Source organism: Amblyomma maculatum, chromosome 2 (assembly GCF_055883805.1).
Source record: "Amblyomma maculatum isolate TAMU_Amacu chromosome 2, ASM5588380v1, whole genome shotgun sequence".
Classification (NCBI taxonomy): Eukaryota; Metazoa; Arthropoda; class Arachnida; order Ixodida; family Ixodidae; genus Amblyomma; species Amblyomma maculatum.
In genome coordinates, this window is record NC_139345.1 from 204,880,069 (window position 1) to 204,904,969 (window position 24,901).

The window sequence follows — 24,901 nt, forward strand, 5'->3', positions numbered from 1 at the left end:
AAGACTAATTTAGGCAAACTTCAATTGTTACAAAAAGAAAGGTTGTCCGCTACATTGGAAATATTGAACCAATATTCAGAACTAAAGATGCGTTTGTTTTCTTTAACGTCATAAGGGTTGATAACTTGTACATATATCGACTACTCCGAACTTTCTTCTTTTCCTCTACTGAAGTAAAGAACTTGCTCCCCTCTCTGGTATCTTTAACACTACGTAGCACAAATATACACGCAAGTAAAGCTGTCTGGGAAATCCCGTACTTTCGCACATATTATAGCCATCAATCAGTAGCACATAACCTGCCATTAATGCTTAATATGCACCAAAACACAACTTGTCTGAACCCTAAGAAATTGCTTCTGTACTTCCTGAAATTGTGAACCACATGGGATGTTATGCCTTGTTCTTTCTACTGTGCTTCTTTTTGTTTAAAATTTAGACTCTGTTATTTATGTAAACTGGTACTACTTTCCAATCACATTTTGACGAAGATGATTTATCATAAACCGTGATATTGCCACAACTCGTATTTATTTTATTTATTTTTTTAGCGTACGATGTACTTTGTTATGTATACGCACAGTGTTTCTTTCCTTCACAATTCTGCCATGTAACGGTCTCCTGGGCCCCTTCAAGCTGCTCACTCAGCTTTTAGCCTAGGGCGTTTAGCCTAGGAGACCATTCCAATTCTTTCTGGGAAAATAAAGAATGAATTGAATCATTTCCATGAAATCAGGAAAACTTCACTTACATTCGCCTAGTCCTTAAAATCAGATCTCTACCGAAGCACATCTGGCATTCATTTGTAGCCAAGTGGAAGCGCTCAGGCAGATATACACGAGGGCGGGACAAACGCTACATGCAACTGTGTTTATTGGAACCCTCCAGTCCGGAGACCAGTCTTCCTGCGCAGACGCAACAGCTTCGCCTAGCCCGACGTAATCAACAAAGATAAAACAGCCATAATCTAACCAAGGCCTAGAGGCCACGTGTGCGTGACGCTAAATAGACAATGAGGAGTGTGTCCGAACCGCTAACTTTCTTTGCACCTAAACAGAACATCTTTCTGCAGCAATGTCACTGATGCATCGCTCACGCACTTTTCACCCAAGCCATGAATAAGCGATGCTTTTCAAAATCTCTCTTCCGAGCTAATTTTTTCCCTTGTCCCACGATAGCAGTTATGTGCAGAGCAGGGGAGCAGCCTGAGCACTTTTTACAGTGTAGTGACAAGTTCGAACCACTGCCTTCTCCCAAAGAACTTTCATGCTCCCTGAGGAGTTCATTAATACTTCGACTAGTCTGTCCGATGTATACACTTACCCGCAGCTAAGTGGTATCTGGTAGACGACATTTGTGCGGCAGGGAACATACACATATTGGTGCCTCTTTTCGCAATCATCTGGGCGACGTGGCCCTTCTACAAGCCTGCATAGCTGTGAGAGCTTGCACGGCGCAGAAAATGCCAACTGCGCGCCATACTTCGAAGCAATTCTCTTTAGATTTTGCGATACTTTGTGCTGGTAGGGCATAACCTCATACTTTTTGTTTTTCTCTGGTTGCCGTTCTGCCACGCCAGGATCAGAATGAGGGCTCTTAGTCTTCTTTAAAAGCGATTCTGCCACCGCCTGCACCAGATCCTTCGGATAGCCAGATTTGCTCAGTTTCTCGACCTGTGTGGCAAACGAAACAGCTGTCATGGGTTCACAGGACTTTGACAATGCTTACTTCGAGCAAGAACCCACCAGACCTCGCTTTACCACCTTGGAGTGTTGCGAATGAAACGGCAAAAGTGTCGTTCTGGACTTCAGCATGTATCCTCAGCATATACATGATCGTCGTGGCTAAAAACAATTTGTATATGTAAAAAGTGAAGGGCTTTGTTTTTATGAATTTCCACAGTAAAGCGCAATTTCTGAGAACAATTGCTACAAGATTTTAAAATCTTGTCTGCTGTAGCTTTTAGCTGAGACGTGCCCCATAAATGAAAGGCTACCATAAAGTCGTCAATGTAGCGGCAGACTTTAACTACGCTCGAGTGAGCTATGTCGAGTTCAGCAGACGGTCAAAATGTGCTAAGAGTATCTCACATAAAACTGCAGCGACGCACGAGCCAATGCAGATACCCTTTCGTTGCACATACATGTTTCCCTCGAAGCACACAAGTGTTGAATCCAGGTAGGTGGCCAGTAGCTCGAGAAAGTGCTCTACGGTGACACCACAGGCGTTCTGGAATGCGACACTTCCGTACAAGTCAATCTCGTTAGGCACGGCACTGAACAGTTCCGCGTGTGGAATTGAATAGAAGAGTTCCTCAATGTGAACGGATATCGCACAGTTGGCACCGTGCCATCCTTCCTGAAAGGTCCTTACGAGGGTCCCCGAGCTGTCGAGCTTCGTAGGGTTTTCCGGTGATGGCATCGAAAGGCGTCGCCGAAGGCACTTGTTCACGAGTGACTGCCACGTGCCTCGTTCAGGGACAATGGCTCTAAACTGGCACATATCTTTGTGCGTTTTGGCCGCAAAAAATACATTCAGTGCCTCGGCTTTCGATGTTTTGACTTCTAGGTGTAGTTTTTCCAGCCGCACTTTTTTCGGAAGCGCCAAAGCTGTTTTCTTCGCCTTGGACGAATTCACTGCCACGAGCTTGAAGTTCTTGTTTATAGCTTCATTCGCCTTCACATTAAAGGGGCCCTTCGGGAGGACAGCGAAGCTCCCATTCTTGTCGGCTTGAAGAAGCTTTAAATCCAATTCTTGGAAACACTCCATGACATTGCGAAAAACAGGCCAAGCAGATTTATTCTGCGAGTACGTTCATTTCAGGGAATCTACAGCATCAAAAATGCGCCTTACTTTCTCTTGGTGCGGTGCCTTCTTTGCTGTGCCATGAACGGTGGCAAGTAGCTTCTGCTTTTGCAGAGATGGTTCAAGACTAAACTCAGGACCTTGCTGCAGCACATTGGGAATTTGGGATGGCAGTTGGGCACCGTTTAGGTAGATCACAGGTACGTTTCCTACTTGCGGCGCTAGTCTTTTCCTTGGCAGCGTCTGCAGAACAGTGCTCCAAAGGAATGTCGCCCAACCACCTGCAGAGCGACGGCGGCTTTTTCAGCGTCCTTCTGCTTGCGCCCCTGGACCGTTACTCTGCAGACACGAAACCTTCAGCCAAACGTGCAGCAGTCGAACCTGACGCCAGGATTCCGATTTCAGGATCTTCACTATCCGTCCTCTTCCAGTGCCCTGGTGAGGGCGAAAACACGCCAATTTGATAGGCCACTTCCAATGGACACAGGTTCTTCTTCAGGCAGTAGGCCAACACTCTGGCCCGGCACGTAGTCAAGGCGGTGAGACTGGACAGAAAGGCGCAACAGTCACCGAAAGAAAAGTTACATGTCATCATCATCATCATCAGTCTGACTATATTCACTGCAGGGCGAAGGCCTCTCCCATATTTCTTCACTTAACCCGGTTCTGTGCTAGCTGCATCCACTTGACCTCTGCGAACTTAACCTCATCCGCCCACCTAACTTTCTGCCGTCCCCTGCTACGCTTTCCTTCCCTTGGAATCCAGTTTGTTACCCTAAGCGACCATCGGTTACCCTCTCTTCGCCCTACATGTCCTGCCCATGCCCATTTCTTCTTAATTTCCACTAGAATGTCGGTAACTTGAGTTATTTCTCTGACCCACTCTGCACGCTTCTTATCTCTGAATGTTACCCGTACCATTTTTCGTTCCATAGCCCTCTGGGTTGTCCTCAACTTAAGTAGAACTCTCTTGGTTAGCCTCCACGTTTCAGCCCCATAGGTGAGTACAGGTAAGATGCAACTGTTGTATACTTTCCTCTTGAGCGATACCGGTAAGCTGCTAGTCATAACCTGCGAGTGCTTGCCAAATGCGCTCCATCCCAATCTTATTCTTCTTGTTATTTCCTTTTCATGGTCCGGATGTGCTGCTACTACCTGTCCTAAGTAGACATATTCGCCTACTACTTCCAGTACTTCGCTACCTAATGTAAACTGCTGTTCCTTCCCGAGGCTGTTGAACATTACCTTAGTCTTCTGCATATTGATTTTCAAGCCTACCTTTCTACTGTTCCTGTCTAGGTTATCAATCATTATTTGCAGTTCATCCGCCGAGTTGCTTAGCAAGGCAATGTCATCAGCAAATCGCAGATTACTGAGGTATTCTCCATCTACCCTCATCCCTAACTGCTCCCATTCCAAGTCTCTGAATAGTTTCTCTAAGCAAGCTGTGAATAGTACTGGGGAGATTGTGTCTCCTTGCCTAACACCTTTCTTTATGGGAATTTCGCTACTTTCTTTATGCAGAACTATGGTTGCTGTGCAGCCACTATATATATCTTCCATCACTTTCACGTACGGCTCGTCTACCTCCTGGTTTCGCAATGCCTGCATCACCGTCGATGTTTCAACTGAGTCAAATGCTTTTCGTAATCAATTAATGCTATGTATAAGGGCTGGTTATATTCCGAGCATTTTTCTATCACCTGATTGATGGTATGGATATGATCGATAGTAAAGTACCGTTTCCGAAAACCTGCTCGATCCTTTGCTCGATTTCAGTGTAAGGTTGTCCTGATTCTATTAGCGATTACCTTAGTAAATACCTTATACGTAACAGACAGTAGGCTGGTTGGTCTGTAATTTTTAAGGTCCTTAGAGCCCCCTTTCTTATGAATGAGGATAATTTTTGCGTTCTTCCATGGATCCGGTACCGTCGATGACACCAGGCACTGCGTATACACGGTGGCCAGTTTTTCAAGCATGATATCCCCCCCGTCCTTTAGCAAATCTGTAGTTATCTGATCCTCTACAGCCGATTTCCTCTTTTTCATAGTTTCTAATGCTTTCATCACCTCGTCCTTCGTCACTGGTGGAACGTCTGACTGTTTTTCCCTGCCGCTAATCTCGTTACGGTCCTGACTACTTTGGCTACTGTAGAGATCTATATAGAACTCCTCGGCTACTTTGACTATCTTGTCCATATTCCTGATGACGTTGCCCGCCTTGTCCCTTATCGCATACATCTGGTTTTTGCCTATGCCCAATTTCTTCTTTACCGCTTTAAGGCTTCCCCCGTTCTTTACAGCATGCTCAATTTTCTCCATGTTATACTTTCTTATATCGGCCACCTTGCGCTTATTGATTAGCTTTGATATCTCGGCCAATTCGATCCGGTCTGTTGGATTGGAAGCTTTCATACTCTGGCGTTTCTTAATAAGATCTTTCGTCTCCTTAGACAGCTTACCGGTATCCTCTCTAACTATCCTACCGCCTACTTCTACCGCACACTTAGTAATGATATCTCTGAAATTATTGTTCATTGCTTCTAGGGTAATGTCGCCATCCTCGGTTAGAGCTGAATATCTATTCTGTAGCGAGATCCTGAATTCTTCTGCCCTCCCCCTCACCGCTAATTTGTTGATGGGTTTCTTTCTAATATTTTGCGTTCCTTCTTCAGATTTAGGCTAATTCGGGACCTCACCATCCTGTGGTCACTGCGTCGCACTTTCCCGATTACCTCTACATCTTGCACAATGGCGGGGGTTGAACACTTATGAAGTCAATTTCATTTTTAGTCTCCCCGTTAGTACTTTTCCCTGTCCATTTCCGGTTGATCCGTTTGCTGAAGAAGGTATTCATGATTGTTAAGTTATTGCGCTCTGCAAACTCAACTAGTAACTCTCCCCTGCTGTGCCTAGAACCAATGGCATAGTCACCTACTGCCTGGTCTCCTGCCTGCTTTTTCCCTACCTTGGCATTGAAGTCGCCCATTAGTACAGTATACTGCGTCTTTACTTTTCGCATTGCCGATTCTACATCTTCGTAGAAGCTTGCAACTGCCTGCTCATCATAACTACATGTAGGTGCATAGGCCTGTACAACCTTCAGTTTATACCGCTTATTAAGCCTAATTACGATGACTGCCACCCTGTCATTAATACTATAGAATTAATCTATATTACCCGCTATATACTTATTGACAAGGAAACCTACTCCTAGTTGTTGCCTCTCTGGTAAGCCTCGATAACACAGCACATGCCCATCCTTCAGTGCAATATATGCCTCATTCTGCCTCCTAACCTCACTAAGTCCTATGACATCCCATTTCATACCCTCTAGTTCCTCTAACAGCACTGCTAAAGAAGAGCGTATTGCCGGGCTAGTTGGTGATCCATTGGGTAAAAAATTGCGCAAAAAAAACACAAAGGACAAAGAAGAACACATAAGACGTGTGACAAGCGCTTGTCACACGTCTTAAGCACTGCTAAAGTAGCTTCACTAGCTAGGGGTCATATGTTAAACGTTGCCAGGGTCAGTTTCCATGTAAGGTTACATGTAAAAGAGCCCAAAGGAGAAGCGATATACTTTAACAAGGTTATTTCCTGGGCTAGTTGGTATAGCATCATAACATTTGGAAGCGCTGAGGCACACAAGGACGGAGAAATGGACGGGACAAATGCTACTAGGAAATGTGTTTATTTGAACCTACCTGTCTGGTGACCAGTCTTCCTGCGTAGACGCAACAGCATCGACAAGCGCAACGTAATCAAGAAAGGTAAAACAACCAACATCTAATCAAGGGGTAGATGCCACGTGTGCGTGCCGCTAAATAGACTATGAGGCGCGTGTCCGAACCGCTAACTTTCTTTGCGCGTAAACTCAGCTCTTTCTGCAGCAATGTCACTGACGTATCGACGACGCACTTTTCACCCAAGCCGTGAATAAGCGAGGCTTCCAATATTTCTCTCTCGATCTTTTGCCGTTTCATTCGCAACACTCCAAGGTGGTAAAGCGAGGTCGGGTGGGTTCTTGCTCGAAGTCAGCATTGTCAAAGTCCTGTGAATACATGATAGCTGTTTCGTTTGCCACACAGGTCGAGAAACTGAGCAAATCTGGCTATCCGAAGGATCTGGTGCAGGCGGTGGCAGAATCGCTTTTAAAGAAGACTAAGAGCCCTCATTCTGATCCTGGCGTGGGAGAACGGCAACCAGAGAAAAACAAAAAGAATGAGGTTATGCCCTGCTGCACCAAGTATCGTATAATCTAAAGAGAATTACTTCGAAGTACGGCGTGCAGTTGGTGTTTTCCGCGCCGTGCAAGCTCTGACAGCTGTGCAGGCTTGTCGGCGAGATGATTGCGAAAGGAGGCACCAATATGTAAATATTCCTTGCCGCATAGGTGTCGTCCACCAGATACCACTTACCTGCGGGAGAGTGTACATCGGCCGGTCCGGCCGATGTATTAATGAACTCCTCAGGGAGCATGAACGTTCTTTCGGAGCAGGCAGTGGTTCGAACTTGTCACTAGACTGTAAAAAGTGCTCATGCTGCTCCCCTGCTCCGCACAAGACTGCTATCGTGGTACGAGGGAAGAAACAGCTGGAGAGAGAGACATTGGAAGCCTCGCTTATTCACGGCTTGGGTGAAAAGTGCGTAAGCGATGCATCAGTGACATTGCTGCAGAAAGAGGTTCTGTTTAGGTGCAAAGAAATTTAGCGGTTCGGACACGCTCCTCATTGTCTATTTAGCGTCACGCACACGTGGCCTCTAGGCCTTGGTTAGATGATGGCTCTTTTATCTTTGTTGATTACGTCGCGCCAGTCAAAGCTCTTGCGTCTGCGCAGAAAGACTGGTCTCCGGACAGGAGGGTTCCAATAAACACTGTTGCAAGTAGCGTTTGTCCCGTCCACTTCTCTCGTGTATGTCTGCCTAAGCACTTCCAAACGTTATGACGCTATACCAATAGCCCAAAAAACAACCTTTTAAACCAAGTGCCCGTCTAGAAAAGTAGTCATCAACAAACCTCAGGTCACGAGGCAACTGCTCCTGATATTTGAGGAAATGCGTCGAGACCTCCGTATTCTGAATACTTTATTTGCAGAAAGACCTGACCCGCTACCTACGTGGTGCAAATTTCCCGCAATCTGCGAGCTCACTTTTACACAGTGCCGTAAGCGACAAACTCCACCACAATGTACTGTTTAGCTCGGATTGAAAGACGGCAGTTCCGCGGTAGTTTATAGCTGCGGTCCGAAAACGGCCGTTTACGTTGAAAGCGCAGTTGTTCGAGGAAGTTGTGAGGAAATGATAACTTACGCTTCACTGCTGAATGATGTGCTCTTTGCTGCTGAAAATAAGTGAAAAGGACATCACATACGCACATTTCTTAAGTATAGTCGCAGCGCTTCACTCAAGAAATTCATTTACATCGATTCAGGGAATCTTCATGCACAGGATAACAACACTCACAGATCAAGGTTGGAGCATATACCTTATCGCATTCAAAGAAATTACCACACATTATAAGGACAGCTATCGCCGCTTTCCGGAGCCTTGTAAAGGTCTCCGGAGAGCGTACGAATGGCTCCTTCTCAAAATGTTTAAAAACACAATGCTCTATGCCCGGCAGTCTTGAAGCAATTCAATACAGACTTTGATGGGAGCTACGGCTTGTTTTGAGCGACCTTCTCGGACGTTTTCCACATGGTTTGGGCCTGTCCATCCAATCCCCACCGTTCCCAATCCTTCATTACCCACCCTTCTAGGGAGGCCTGGGAGGCGGCGCTGCTCAGCTGCATGACCTATACATATACAGTCCCAGCGGACCTTGGTCGCCAGGGCGCGAGCGGTGTTAGACGACATTGGGGCTCCGGATAGAAGATCCACCTAGATTTGTGAGGGCCTGGGCCAATAGGGCATCGGTCCAAACACCTCCTTATACAAAGAAATAAATAAATGTTTGTCACCATCACACCCAAGTTCGAGACGAGAGAAACAGAAAAGCAAACAGACTTCTTAAAGATCGCGTGAAGTTAGTGCATAGTAAGGTCATAAAGAATGACAGTCACTTGGAACGCTGAAGTCAATAATAAACTCCACCTGATAAAGTCTTTTGTAGAAGGGTGGATGTCGTCCACCTGCTCTGGGTGATTCAAAGCGATTTCATGACGTCTCCACACAGGACACACACCTAACACATAACTTCGTACCAGCCGGAAAGGAGAAGCCTCAGTGTGATGCACGCGAAGATGGGCAGACGATCATATTTTACTTTCATGCAGAAAACTCGAAACACTAAGAAAACGACAATTTTGAACAAATAATACATTCCTCTTCACCCAGCTTTGCTTCTAAGTGAAAATGACCTTGGTGGCTTGCCTGCTGCAGTTTTAGGTTTGAGAAGAAGCAAAGGTGCTAAACAAACTATAAATTTCATTGACTGAGATCCGTGAATACAGCAGACTTGTAACGTTGTGTTGGTGCATGGTAGCCTCATTAACACAACACCATTTTCAAGACCGTTTTCCTTTAGGGATTGTCTCATTGGGATTCTCCAGCTAACCGCAAAAAAAAAAAAAAAAAAAAAAAAAAAAAAACATTTTATATGTCTCAACGGATGTGTGACATCTACAATCAAAAGCCGAACATTGACTAAGACCCGATTCTGCAATGGGCATCTCTCATTTTTACCCTAACCGCTTTGCTGTCAGCCGTAAAATCTAAGTTTGGGGCGTTTAAAAGCTCATTTTTTGATCGTGACTAAAAGAGCTTTGCTTGCTGGCGTTGAAAGCTCCACCAAGGACTGTTCCGCGTTTTCGTATCACAGGTTTGTCATTGCGCGCAGTTCTGTAGTGCATGCGTTTTTCCTGTTATTAGTTTTCTGGCATTGCGTTTTCCTTTGTTGCCGTCGTACCAGAATACGTAATGTTTCTGCTCCCCCTCCTTACTACGATGCCATCGGGCGGTGGCAATCTTGCAGAATGTATTAAGTCCACGCTTCGGGGCTTGCGGCTAATTTTCCGCTCCTTTCTAGACCGGTTCGAGTAGCCATCAAGGTCGGCTTCAAGCAGGACCAGGTCTCTTGTGAAACGCAGGCCGTGAAATCACGCCGGCGGTGTTAGCCACAGTCCCTGCGACGGCGCGGTCAGTGACCAGCGGAGCGAAGCAGTAGACGAATTGGCAGACGACGCGAGCTTCGTTTCCGCGCCTTCGCAGCTGCACGCGTCGAGCTTCTCGCCAGTGCGTATAATTTTGTAGGGCTCTGCTACGACTTTGTACATCCATACAGCTGCCTTGCCGGAAAACAACAACAGCAAAATACTTGTTCGGTCTTTGAAGCTTATCCGTTCCAGTAACACCGTAGCACATATTGGAGCGCTGGCAGCCGCCGCGCGAGGAGAATCGAGGGGGAAAGCGCGGCACGAAGGAGAGTGCTGCTACTTTCAAGTTGCGACGTCATCGTCCGCTCGTGATTTGAGAGATCGAAATCGAAACTTGTTTGATAATGCATCTATAATTAATTGAACTATGCTGGGACTTTTGAGGTTGCAATCTCTCTGTTTTGGACTATCGTGGATGGATTAAAGCAAAAATCACGAAACAGGGGACGTACTAACCCCACTCAATATGACTTGCAGCCCCACGCAGCGTGGCTGGAGCGCTTCCCTGAAGCATGGTGGTGAGCTACGCGTTTGAAAGCAGAAAGGGTTTTGCTGTTCTGGCACTCAGCCTTGTGCCGTGTGTTCTTGACGGTGACATTGCGTTTTCGCATCGCCGGCGCTTGCGTGCCGAATGTCGCACTGGTTTTCTTCGTTCATTTTCTCTGCACCTGATATCCTCGATGAAACCGTCGGTTCCAGCAGAAACCTCTTATCTGCAAAGATAAACGCGCTGTGTCTGGGGTAGGTGACGCAGGGGATGTATCTGGCTACTGGAAGAGCAGAATGATTTCTACCTATTTTCAGGCGCGCCGCTTGTCGGCCCCACCGTGCTTCTGGTGCTGTGGCCACACGCTCGCTGTTGCAAGTCACATTGGCACATTATTTCTTCTCTGTCTGACCAGCCTGAGACAGTTACTGTGCTTGCTTGTACGGTAGCCACCCGCTTTTCCGCGCCACCCCCTATGGTTGCACAAAACTCAACGGTAGACACCCTTTCCCGGGTTTTTCTTATGGTGGCCAACCGCCCCCAGTTGTGCATTCTCTGCTTTCGCCATAATCACCTCTTTCTACGGTAGCCATCCTCCGGGTTTTTTCTGCGGCAGCAATTCAACCTCTAGTTGCGCATTCCCTTGCTTTCGCAATAAATAACCACCTCCCTTCATACAGATAGCCACTGTTCAAACTATTCAATTGGCAGCCACTGACCCTTCAGCTGCGTGTTTCTCTGCTTTCGCCATGAGCACCTGCTTCCAGGGTAGCCACACCGGGGTTTTGCGGTAGCAGCCATTCACCCCCCAATTCTAGATTCCCCTGATTCCTCTTCTTTAGCGACAACCACCTACTTCGAGATAGCCGCCCTACGAGCTTTTCAATTGGCAGCTTCATGTTTACCGTCCAGTTGCGTGTTCTTCTGGTTTCGTCATAAACGCCTCCTTCTAGGGTAGTCAACCTCCGGGTTTTACCAGTGGCAGCCATTCTCCATTCAGTTGTGCATTCGTCTGCTTTTGTCATAACCACCTCCCATTAGGGTAGCCACTCTCAAGGTTTTTTCGGTGGCAGCCATTCACCCTCCAGTTGTGCATTGCTCTGTTTTCGCCATAACCACCTCCTTCCAGGCTAGCCAATCTTGGGGCTTTTTCTAGCGCAAGCCATTCATCTTTCTATGGTGCATTTCCCTGATTTCAGCGTTGCCACCTCCATGCACGATTGCCACCCTGCTGGCTTTTCAGGTGCTGCAGTTAACCGCGCAGTTGTGCATTTGTCTGCTTTCGTCATAACCACCTCCTTCCACGGTAGCCGTTCCTGACTTTTTCAGTGGCAGCTATTCACCCTACAATTGTGCATTCCTCTACTTTCGTCATAGACACCTCCTTCCGTGGTATCTACTCAACGGGCTTTTCTGGTGGTAGCCATTTACTTTCCAGTTGTTCATTCCTCTACTTTTGCCTAACATCCTTTTCCGCATGGTAGCTACCTTCAGAGTTTTTGCTGTTCACTTTGTTACCTGCCAACGGCCACCGGTCTCTGGATGCCGACAGTAGTGATAAATAAGGCTTTAAACGATCTGATAAGGACAAACGCTTTCAATAGTTTTCAGTGGCTGTTACTGGGCTATATGCCACTACGTATGTACTATACTCATACATATGCTACTGCTGTGCATATTTAGGTGATATTCTGTATGCTGTTGACGCCTTGGTGTATATGATTAAATGAATTCGCCGTAAAACTGGGGCTTCTGAAAAGTGCTCATATCTGTTTGGAATAACAGTGCGAATCTGCTTGGAATCTCTCATGGATATTGTGGCTATGACATTGACCCAACAATTGCATAAACAGGCGGATGGCCCAGTCGCTTCTGAGTGACATTCTGCAGCACTTGAAATGCTGACAACTCGAGGTGAAGCGTGCATACAAGCTCTCTTTTTCTTGCAGGCCTGGTGATGGTCAGAGCGCGCAGTACGTAGCGTCGCTGGACGTGGGCTCTTCGTGGGTGCGCTGCCACCTTTACGACCGGAGCGCCAGAGTCTGCGGCACCGCCTCGGAAAGGGTCAGTGGCAGGTTTCTTGGTCGGAGAAGACCGCGAGGCGGCATTGTGTGCGGACATCGAATACACTTTACAATAACGTTTGTCCTTCACGTAGATTAAGGCAATTTTATCGCTCCGTCACGGGCATGTCAAATATTGTGTATGTAGGACACGCGGCTGCTCGCTTCGCGCAGTCAAAAGTGATGTCCCTAGACAGCTCGACATGTGCCTTCGATAGTTCTGAAAAAACATGCGAACGTCAAGGTCACAACGATGAACTTCACTGTCCGCCCTCGCCTGCCGGGCGCCGCATGCTGCAAGACCTGCTTCCCTCACCGGGATTCTGCGGAGCCACGTTTCCTCAGCCCATTGCCACGCTATCCAACGCGGATTCCGCTACAACGATACCCTGGCAGAAGAGTGAAGAACGGTTTTAAAACGACAGTGTCAAAGGTTCAAAACCGTCATAAAATTCGACAAAAACACCAACCTCGCTATTGCCTAATGACCAGCCGCCAACATGAAAAAAAGAAAGAAAAAGTGTGCTTACTTCAAGGTTCACCAAACCCAAAACCTTCCTGTCATTGATGTTTATCGAACCTGAGCCGCAGCAACATTTCTGCGAATCGGATCCGTGCCCTTTTTTGAAAAAAAAAAAAAAAAAATGTCTAGTTAGGTCCTTCGTGGGTAACCGTAAGGACCTGCAGAGGACAATGAAGCAATATGTAGAACCTCAATAACAGCAGCGCAGAAAGAAGTCTCACAAAATCGTCCGCATCGGAATCGTGAAAGCGAGCTTTATGGTAACCATGACCCAGCTGTTACCACGGTGTTAAGTGCCTAGCTGTTAAGTGTCTAGATTTTATTTATTTTGAATAGGACCTCAAAGGTCTCACGTATAGGCATTACGTGATAGCAATACAACATCAAAGTAGTATGTTAACACACCAATAAACAATTTTTCTCACTTGTGAAATACTGTGGTCTGGATTGGAGCAGGGCGTCAGGGGAAATATCATTCGTCTTTTGAAGTATGAACGAAGATTAAAACAAAGGATAAAAATTTGCAGCATTCAAATTTTCGCAACACATTCTGCTTTTTTCGCCCTCTGTTTAGCTGGTATGCGTTCCGGTGTATGGAGTGCGAATGACTGGTCTTGGTATATGCTTTTTCTCTAGGCCCGACCGTATCGAAGTCACTTTAACACACAAGATCGCACACCGCAAGCTTTCTTCCGTGACTGTTCTGCATTTGTGAAAAGTTTAGCCCAGTTCTTCTGCTTCCGGGCTACCTTGTGTGAATCGTTATGCACCCCCGCCGTTCCAGATCCCTTGAAGGTAAAATGGACCCTGGTATTCTTGCCTCCGGACCTGAGGGTTTCCACGGATACTTCGACAGTCCCACTGCACTGCTTTGAAGCAACATCTCGTCAGAGCTGTAACGGTTTAAGCGAAGGCTGACTGTTCACAAGCAAGGTTGCAGTGGCCCATATTCATTTAACCTGTTCATTTTACGAAGCACATCGTACGCTGCACTCATTTTGCAAAATTGTATCAACCTCGTATGCCATTTTATGCTTCACGTTTATTAGGGGACAACCACATTGCACCGTGTGACGACGTAATGCAGTATTCACCTACAGTCGGCATTTTAATGTCTGTATACTCAGGGTAGCCAGTTTAAAAGGGCCAACAAGAAGGCGCCGGCGTAACCGAGTACAATAGGAGGAAATTCCTCGCCCATGTGCTGGTGCCAAAGCCCAGCTAATAGCTTTCATTTAAATTTCATTTTATTCGTTGGATTTCAGCCATTTAGACTGTATTTTTAGTGTCGGTTTTGACACAAGCAAATCATTCTTTCACCTAATTTCACTGACTACACATAGTTAAACTTCATTTTGGCCCTTGCCTCATTAATTTCCCAACTATAACAAACACCTGTTTAGGCAGCCGCAGTTTAGTCGATAGAGCAGCGTGCGTGGCACGTGGGGTTTGTCTGTTCGGACTGGGCCAGCGGCTTCTCTGGGAAATGAAAATCATGGCGGCACTCATTTGCCACCATTACAGTGATTGTTAGGTAATCGTATCACGGTACGTGCTTTAGTGTTCATCGCTCGTGTCTTCACTGCGCCCATGCAGCTGCGGAACGAGTGTCCCTCGGCGGGCGTCTTCGAGGTGGACGCCGAACACCTGTGGCGGGTGGCCAAGAGCAGCCTGCAGGCTGCCCTCAAAGGTACGTTCCCCTCCCTCTCTGCATCGCCTCGTCCACCCTAGCGTGTGCACGCAGGTGTCTTACAGCCACGCGTAGTCCACAGTGCGAATGTGACCGTTCTTCTGGCGCCTGGCTGTAAGCCTATCGTTGTCAGCTGCACGGGAGCGCCCCAGATCTTTCGCCTCTGCATCTGCTGTTGTCGATTTCGGGGATTACTGCGTGGATTTTTCCTTTGAATTCAATGAGGAAGAACTATTTATCAGATCAATCAGTTGACTGCGAGAGCTGTCGTACGTTTCAAATCTCACACGGCTGGGGCAGCGGCTGCTTGGCGCTCGCTACAGTCTTCTGACTGCTGTGCGACATTTATGTGGTGGGATTAACCTTCAAGGAGGAACAGTTACTGCCTATAGGCAGTGGTACTGGGCGTGTTTATTTCTCTTAAGAACGGTGAATGAAATCAGTTTTTGATATTTCACCATAGTAAATGAGGCAGATGCATCCAAATCCTGAGCTTATAACTAGATCTGATGCTTAGATTTTTGTTTTTGGTAACCAGAAAAGCTTTCGCAGCAGGCTACTTTTTGTCACGAAGGAAATATGTGAGGCTGTTACTGAAGACTTGAGTTGTATCCGGCTATAGTGCGCATCTCGTCCGAGCGCTCTCCTCCGCCGGAGAAGCGTCTGTGTGTAGAAGAGGGGTGTGGATGTTAGGAGAGCACCTTTCGAAGCGGGTTGGTGAGCCAGGTGCTATCATGTAGTCGACGGCAGTTGACATGGTCAATCATGACGCTCAACAACCCGAAGGTCCCCGAGTGAAATTCTGGACGCTTCGGAACACTACATAGTGGTACCTCGTTCACAGAGGTGCGTTTAGTTATTTAGCCTTTACGTGTTTAGAACGGCACGTAGAGAACACAAGTAGATTGCGGGCGATTTGTTGTTTGTCCTATTTAATGCATTAGAGGTTGTCTAAATGGTCAGCGATTGTACAAGTCGATGACACGTTAACGGTGGCGTTGCCATTGTCAATGTTAGTTTATTCCGGCCTGTTCGTCTACAGCGTTTGCTGCCTGGTCATATGCCACGTCACAGGTTGTTTTTGCGCGCGTATTGAGAATTTGTCGGTATCACTGATGTAATCATCGTAATCCGTTTGGAGCGTTATACTGGTCCGATAGGAACCTGTTTATACGCTAGACGTTTGACACCGCGGTATGCGATATACCGGACCATACAGGCCCAGTAAAAATCGGTTTGACGCAGTAAGGTTTTTCAATGGGACAGATATCTGGCGCAATTTGTGCCATATTGCGTTATTTAGCTCACGTGCGGCCATTGTCAATAATTGTCTTTCGACTAAGCTTTTTACACAGGTGATTACTCAAAAAAGCGTGGGTCGAACGGTGGCGCGTAACGAAAATGCTATGAGCCTATATGTTAGGATGCACTTCGATGGCATCATAACTTGGACGTATTTAGAAAGTAATGTATATTATCTACATACGCAGATCAGTTATGTGTAGTATATTTGTTTTCATGGTTTGGACGCGTTGTGTTCACAAAGAATTATTTCCAGATGCAAGTCTTGCAGAAAAGAGCGCCCATTTGGTGCACATCTCTGAACAGGAATAGTTTTTCCGATTTAGTTTACTACTCGACTGGTCTTGGTAAGAGTTTCGAACCGGTCACGGTCTGCCCGCTTTGATCTCGAAATCGAGTGTGGTCTGTCCGATTTGAATTCAACACCGGCCATGTCCACCCTGATCCAGCGCCGAACCGGATGTGGTCTTCACGGAAGGTATCAGTGCAACAGAGACGGCAATGAAAAATGAACGACAGGTCAATCGCTGCCCTGTCGTTAGTGGACATTGTCAGCTGAGTTTAAGCACCATACCGTACTGATCGCTCCAATTTGAGCGCCATAACGGAGCAGTATAAGGTTGTTTACTCTTTGTACAGGGTGGGTTACACCAGTAAGAGATGATACCGGGGTTTACAAGAGATTCTAGCGCTACACAGTCTTTTTACATATGGACAGAATGCTTAGCTATGTGCTGATACTTATTCACGGCTATCTCCCATTTTCCTTATCTTTCTTGTCTGGGCGCTTCACTTGGACGGACCTCATCTACGCAAAGTCTCGAGGTAGGCTCTGCACAACGACCAACGCCTAAAACACAGTTTAAAGGTATTTATTATCCTCGTAAGGCAGAGCACTGCTGCGCCGTTACCTGTTCCAGAGCAGACTCCACTTTTCAAGCCCAACACCAGGCAAGGCTAACACGAAACTTCATTTCACGGAATTCCTCTGCTCTACAGAAAGCCTTTTCTTTTCAGAAAATTCGAGAAGATGGTGATCTCTGTTTTTCCTTTAGGTATAAGATTTAGAAACGCTCCGTTTTTTCCGAAGCAGAATAGAAACAATCAATAGGCGAACCAATTTGGCATGGACGCTCTTGATCAACAGCACATGCAAATGAAGGCCGAGTAGTTTGCGCTTCCCTCTGAGTAGCGGTTTTTCTGCGCAGGTTCCTCTGTGCCGGCGCGCTCCGTGCGGGCCCTGGGAATTTCCACGCAGCGAGGGACATTCGTCTGCTGGGACAGGTGAGACGCATCCCCGTGTGTCGCAGGACTGTGTGCACGGTCTCCGGCGTGACTTTGGTGGCGTCAGTCACTCTGTTACGGCCACGCCGCAGACGCTATTCAGTTGTAGCTGTGCAAATCATTGTCCTCCGCAGCACGGAAATGAGGGGAGTCTGTATGAGAGGCATATAAGATGGAAGTCTGTGGCTGTCATCGTATTTGTCCTGTGTTCAGTTAGACTGCTGGGAGCGCTTCCCTCCGCACGACGCCGTAAGAACAGTGCGCGCGCAAAGCTGGCTCTTTTTCATCTCGGATATTGTTGCCGCATCGCTTATTGGCGCCTCGATGAGCACTTTTCCGCCGTCACTTCTTTGAAGGCACATCATGTGTTCTGGCACCGTGTACTCCGCTTGGACCAGTTCGACTGATGCATTACGCTCGTGATCAATGAGCGAAGGGGCCGTTAACAGTGTGCAGCCTGAAACTATTCTCTTATCCGACAGCTACTGAACAACATAGCAAAGCTCTCACAGTGCGAAGGGAACAAGTCCTAAGGAAGCGTGACAGGGAACGTGCGCTTTCAGTATGGTATATAAACTCTCTATTGATTGACAGCTGAACACAGATCTTAGACATTTGCCCATACATATATTTAAGACTGTATACAGATATTATGTAGAATTTCTATATGAATGAAACGAAATGAAGACTGATAGAGTGTTACATGTATATTCTATACATTTTATATAGACAAAAGGAAACGAACATGGTTTTAGACTTTAATGTATAGTATATCTGTAGTGAAAGGCGTAAGGGCATGAGCCGATTGTGACGGCGGTTCGACGAAAGACGGTGAATGTTTTGTAAAGAAACTCTCGCTCTGGCCCTGCTGTGCCATCATCCGGCAGAGATTTCTTGGGCTCTCGGCAGTAGCTCGCGCATGCGTGTATTCCGTGGTCGTGATTTTATTTTTTATTTAAAATAAAAATCTCTGCTGACAGTGCTCTGAACAGTGCAAATCAAGCGGTAAATACTTAAGAACGATTTCCAGTTAAATTAGAGACGGCTGCAAACAAATGCCGCGCGTCGCCACGTGTCTCTCTGCTGCGCAGGCAGACGGGCCGGCCCCTGCACAAGTTCATCTCATGGAAGGACACCCGCGCAGAGCCCCTGTGCCGTCAGTGGAATGCCTGCGCCCGCATGAAGGTGGGAGGAAATTACACGCCTCGCCACAAGGGAGCGGCTGCGCTTTGACGTTGCATTTTCATGGTGCTTCTTTAGTGTGAGCGTCTATATTGTAGTGGCCAAACTACGACATCGATACCATAAGAGCTGTTATAGCTTTATTGAAAATGATTTTTCTAGGACATATTAACATTGGGCTTGAAATAATCTGGGTGTCGTTAATTCTTGATCATCGTAAATTGATACTGGGTACACGCTAACGGTCCCCATCTGCACCGCCTACCTTTATAAACGAACTTCACGACTGTTTTAATAAAATAAGCACGCCTTTCCCTCCTACTCCTATACTCCTGCTCGGCAACTTTAATTTTACGAACATATCCTGGAACACTAATACGGTGCCCATTTTGTCTCCCTTCTCTGCGCAGGGCGATGAATTCATTAACTTGTGCTCCTTATTTTCGTTGACACAACTAATTGCTGAACCAACTAGAATATGACCTAATGCCTCAAACACCCTTGATCTCATCCTGACTAATAGGCCGGATTTTGTATCAGACATTATTCTATTTCCAGGCATTAGTGACCATTTATCAATTACTTTTCACCTTAATGCAGCACCCCGCAAACGTACCAAGGCAAAAAAGATTATACGCAACTATAAGAAAGCAAATTTCGCGGCAATAAATGATGAACTGTGCACTTTCAGGGAAATGTGAGGGGGATGTGTGACTGGCCCGAGGAGCGAGAAAGGCACAGGAGATCGAACAAGGCAAGACTGCCGACGGGATACTGCCAGCGGTCCGTGCCAGGGAAAGGAGAGAGAACTGCACATACACAAAGAGGCGATGCGGCGACGCGGCAGCCGACGGGTATCGTCTAGCTCCGGTGTAGAGGTTTTCGATGGGTCGGCCGCCGACGGGTGTCGTCTAGCTCCGGTGTAGAGGTTTTCGATGGGTCTCCAGTTAATGCTGGTGTTTCCAGGGTACATGCACGTACACCAGGCCCGGTACAACATTAAAATGGCGAGGAGTCTCGGGCATAAACTTAGGCATGTGTTTTCAAGCACTCCTCACAACAAAATAATTCGTTCTACGAGATCACACTTGCCAGTCAGTGTCACCGATACGCTCCTTTTCGCGTCCTTACACAATAATTCATTTCGCACCCTGCCCCTTCCTCCCTCTCACTGCCCAGCTGCACCCCGTGTGGACCGCACCTCCCTCGCGACGCCACTGGTTATCGGTCTTGCCTATCTTGTGCTGCCCAAGGATGCAGGATGGAACCCCGGCCGCGACAGCCTCTTTTCGATAGAGGCGGAAAGCAAGGGGTCCGTGTACGGTGCGATGTCAGTGCACGTTAAAGAACCCCTGGTGGTCAAAATTTCCAGAACTCTCCACTACGGCTTCTCTCGTAGCCAAAGTCGCTTTGGAACATTGAAACCTCTGAAACTAAAGTAATATATTTTATCTCAGTATCATTTCACGACTGTCATGGCTAACTAGTAATATGTGCGTTGCGTTGCCGTGACTTATTATCATTAATGACCTACTGTTAATTGCCTCGGTATCCTTGGATATGATCATTACCTTCTGCACACATGTTGTGGTCATGCATCGAAATCACTTTCATGAGCCAAAAAGTGCTTTCGCTTTGGAGGTTAATTTTATTTCTACTCACGTGGTTTCGATTCAAGCAGCCATACTCCAGTCGTAACACCACAGCTAATGCTGTGGCCAGGGCAAGCAATATAGTATATTCAGTATTAGCTCTGTAGTATATTAGAATATTATTATGGATCCGAAAGCAGGCTGGTGTAATAGCTTGAGATTATTAAAAGGAATTAAGCCTCCCACATCGCCAAGCAGATCGTTTACACGGTGGATATAGTAGTAATGTTGTGCTTTTTAAGCCGAAACTGATACTGCTTGAGGAAAAAAAATCTGTCAAATTATTTACTGGGCGCAGATGAATTTCGCAGCGAAATGTCATTTTACCAGACTTTACGACGTCGTTGTGAAAAAAACAAACAAACGAAAGGGAAACCTTGCCGTAAAGAAAAAGTCGGAGTATCTGCAAGAATAATAATAGAGTCGAACGCTGAGCTAGTTGGTGTCACACATCTCTTGAAAGAAATCAGCACACACACACACACACACACACACACACACACACACACACACACACACACACACACACACACACACACACACACACACACACACACACACACACACACACACACACACACACACACACACACACACACACACACACACACACACACACACACACGCACGCACGCACGCACGCACGCACGCACGCACGCACGCACGCACGCACGCACGCACGCACGCACGCACGCACGCACGCACGCACGCACGCACGCACGCACGCACGCACACACACACACACACACACACACACACGCACGCACGCACGCACGCACGCACGCACGCACGCACGCACGCACGCACGCACGCACGCACGCACGCACGCACGCACGCACGCACGCACGCACGCACGCACGCACGCACGCACGCACGCACACACACACACACACACACACACACACACACACACACACACACACACACACACACACACACACACACACACACACACACACACACACACACACACACACACACACACACACACACACACACACACACACACACACACACACACACACACACGCGCGCACACGCGCACGCACGCACGCACGCACGCACGCAGACACACACACACACGCACACGCGCACACGCGCACACGCGCACGCACGCACGCAGACACACACACACACGCACACACACACACACACGCACACACACACACACACACACGCACACGCACACGCACGCACACACAACGCTGCACTGACAACTATATTAACAAGAAACCGCACTTCACTTCATGCCTGCAGCCAACTTCTCCCTTGTCTTAACATCCTGCCGGTATGCGCAAAAATTCTAATTCCTTTTTCAACAAAACCACTGATGGCATATCTGCAAGAATGTTTTCTTTTTTTATCTTTCTGCGGTATCAGCAACAATGGCACTTGGCGAAAATGGCTGCGTTATCTTTTCTAAGGCAGCGGGCTGGGCGAGTGAAGCTTTTCTTTTCAACCTCTCCCCTCCAGAAGGCGGTCCAACACCAAGCCATGTACAGTGACTCTACGCGCCATTGGCACTTTTGGCGAATTTCGCAGCTTCGCTGGGGTGGCACCGCGTGCAAGCTTCATGCCCTCCTCATCAAGAAGGCAGCAAAAGTCGGGCTGCATGGCGCAGTCCTACTATGGTCAGGACTCACGAATCGCAGCCAGCGTGTCCTCTATTACGGCTCGATATCCGAGCGCTACTCAGCTCTCTCCGAGGTTTTCCTCGCCCGTCGCGAGTGCTTCTTCGGTCAGAGGCTGTTATCATAAGGTGGTAATCTCAATGATTTTCGTCAAAACCAACACAGACATATCGAACGGAAGAAAAACGGGATAGAGCACAAGAGCTTTTTTCTCTTGTGCTCTATCCCGTCCCTTCTTTATAGCTGCGCTGTCACTGAAGTTATGATTAAAAAACCAGCCTAACGAGCATGAATAACAACATCATCACACAACCTATCACTTACCGCACACGTCAGAAAACATGCAGTTATCAAACGATAAAGAAATCCATGTTTATCATAGGGTCTAAAACCAACAAAAACGAACGATGACACTTTAAAAACAAAATGGCACGTGGTGGAAAGGGCATCTGTCTTGTGTTAGTCTGTTTTACGCTAACCTTTCTCCTACGCGATCATGAACTAGTTCAGCAACAAGTTTTACAGCGGACATATCGGTCGTTCAATTCGGTTGAATTGCGTTTAATCGCTCCTCATTTTTTTCGTCCGTCAGCGAAGCAGAAAAGCCGGGAGATATCATTCGATTGCTTTCCCACCTCCCAAGGAGAATGCAGCTTCAATTGTGAAACTGCCGAGCCATTCACAGCGTTGATGGCTGTGTGTTCGCGATGTTCACAGGATGGCGACACCTTTGCTTCCGGGATCCTAATCAAGTAACTTTAATTAGAGTCCGTTCAGAACCGCGCCGCTCACTTTATTGTTTCTAATTTTTCACGAACTGCAGGCGTGTCTGCAATAAAATCAACTCTTAGTCGTCCTGTGCTTTCTCTGCGTCGTAAATATTTTCGCGTATGTCTTTTTCACCGAATTTATTATACTAATCCTATTCTCAAAGATCAGGTAATTCTTCCTCGTTCTTGTATATCCTCACGCATTGATCACAGCCTCAAGGTAGGGATCCCGCACTGCCGAAAAACACTTTGTTTGAATTCATTTATTCCTCGAACTGCGAATGACTGGAACCACCTCCCTTCATCACTGCCATCACCGATGTCGGAAATTTTAAGACTATGGCTGATTTTGTATGCCCCTCCTCTCTGTAATGCCTCCGGGCTTTGAGAGTATTGAAAATAAATAAATAAATAAATAAATAAATAAATAAATAAATAAATAAATAAATAAATAAATAAATAAATAAATAAATAAATAAATAAATAAGGTGCCACTTCTTTTGTAGTTTTATATATGCTTCTATTTCAGCGATTCTGGTGATAATAGTGTTTATGATTGTAATAGCGGCCACGTTGCTACCGTGTATCTCCTCTTAACGTAAGATGCAGTTAAAGCGTCGCCATTTTATTTTTTGTCCTCTGCGTTTTATACCTTCGAGAGAGAGAGAGAGAGGCCATTTAATGAAAAACAGAGCATTTAGCCGGCGTTTAGATTTCGCTTGCATGCTACTCCCTGTAGGAAGAGGAGTTGGGGAGGGAAAGATTGTGAAAAAGAATGAATGGTGAGGAGATCAAAAGAAATTAAGGTGGAGATAAAATGCGGCCATTAAATGCGTTGTAAGCTGCATCTTTGAGTATTGGTATAAAATGGAATGATGAACTGCATAGTCCGATAAATGTGCTTATAGAGTTCACTGCGTGAAAAATGCCTGAGGGTAACATTCAAGGTGAATTTAGAGTTTGTCTAGAGGTCCAATGTCTTCCAAATGCGTTAATAAAAAAGTTCGTTGCGAGTCTTTGTTGCCTAGGGCAGGCTAAGGAACCTAAAACAATGTTCATTGTTAAAGGCACTGGGGAGAGCTTCTCTGTGCTATGTTCATAGTACGCACGCTCGTCAGCGTACTCAGGACACTCAAGCAGGGTGTGTTGCACAGTTTCAACCGAGTCATAGTTGTCACAATGCGGACTGTTCATCTGACCAAAACGGTATCGGACGCCGTTTGTACATGCACAGTTTAGACGAAGTCGGTGGTAAAAAGCTTCTAGTTGGCGAGGATATTTCGGAGGAAGTCTTGATTTTAGATGTGGGTCAGTTGAATAAAGAAATTGGTAGTGATGCCTCGGCAAGCTTCAAAGTCGATACTTTGCTTCGGAAGCAAATTTTTTACCCAGTTGGAATGGATCAGATTTCGTGAAAAGGGTCCGAATGTATCTTTGATGTTGGTGGCTTTTACGAGCCGCTTCATCTGCTTTTCATTGGCTTTAATGCCACAGTGGGCTGGTATCCACGGAAATGTTATGCAGTGACCTTCGGCAATATCCAAATGATGCAGATACCCGATGTCAAGGGAAACAGGCTGATGATTGGTTTTATTCAGCAGGTTCTACAGGTTTTGCACAGATGCTCTAGAATCAGTGAAGATAATCTATTGTCCGGGGGTTTGGCGCAGGATATAGGAAACAGCTTATTTATGCCATTGAGCTCAGCTGTCGTAGATGATGTCTTCCGCTGCAGCCGGTAAGACAGGGCATGGTTTGTTGAGGGCACATAAAGGCCACAGGAAGAAGTGTCTTGAATAATTGAACCGTCGGTGAATATTGGCTGTACTGCGTACATTCCTTGAGTAAGTAGGTGAGAGCCGCTTGCAGAAGTGCTGCCTGTGGCATGCGGCTCTTCGCATCCATGCTAGAAACAGACATATTCATCTTTAGAGACGATATTGTCCATGGGGGAAAGGTGAGTGGTAGTAGATTTTGTGGCTGAATAATATTAGGGAGGGGCAGGAACTGTACAGCTTGACCAAAGCCAGAGTTGCAGTGAGTTATGTGGGCACGACGTAAGAAGCGTTTCTTCCCTTGAAGGATATCTCGGAGCAATCACATCTAACGGCAGGCATCCTGCTTCTGCAAGTGTTCCTGGTGCAGAGCATCCCTTTGGTAGCCCAAGGCATATCCGCAAGCAGCAGTTAATCCGCGCGACTTCAAGAATCTTCTTGCTTGTTGGAGATAATCTTCGAAGCACAGGTAAATAGTAGCGCAACGCTTCTTGAACCTAGGCCTTCGCATTAATATTTAGTTACTCTGAGCACTTGTCTTTTCTGGTTCGCAAAATTAAAATTAAAGTGATGAAAAT

General features: G+C 46.7%; 1 protein-coding gene across 1 annotated transcript in view; it reads left to right on the forward strand.

The window, feature by feature from the left end:
* The window catches only part of LOC146201101 (glycerol kinase 5), a 180,001-nt gene that overhangs the window by 34,476 nt on the left and 120,624 nt on the right, over nt 1-24,901 (forward strand). The window contains exons 2-5 of the mRNA XM_084595640.1: nt 12,401-12,515; nt 14,634-14,727; nt 17,238-17,313; nt 18,405-18,498. Of these exons, the coding sequence (XP_084451766.1) occupies nt 12,401-12,515; nt 14,634-14,727; nt 17,238-17,313; nt 18,405-18,498 (379 nt within the window). The remainder of the gene's footprint in view (nt 1-12,400; nt 12,516-14,633; nt 14,728-17,237; nt 17,314-18,404; nt 18,499-24,901) is intronic.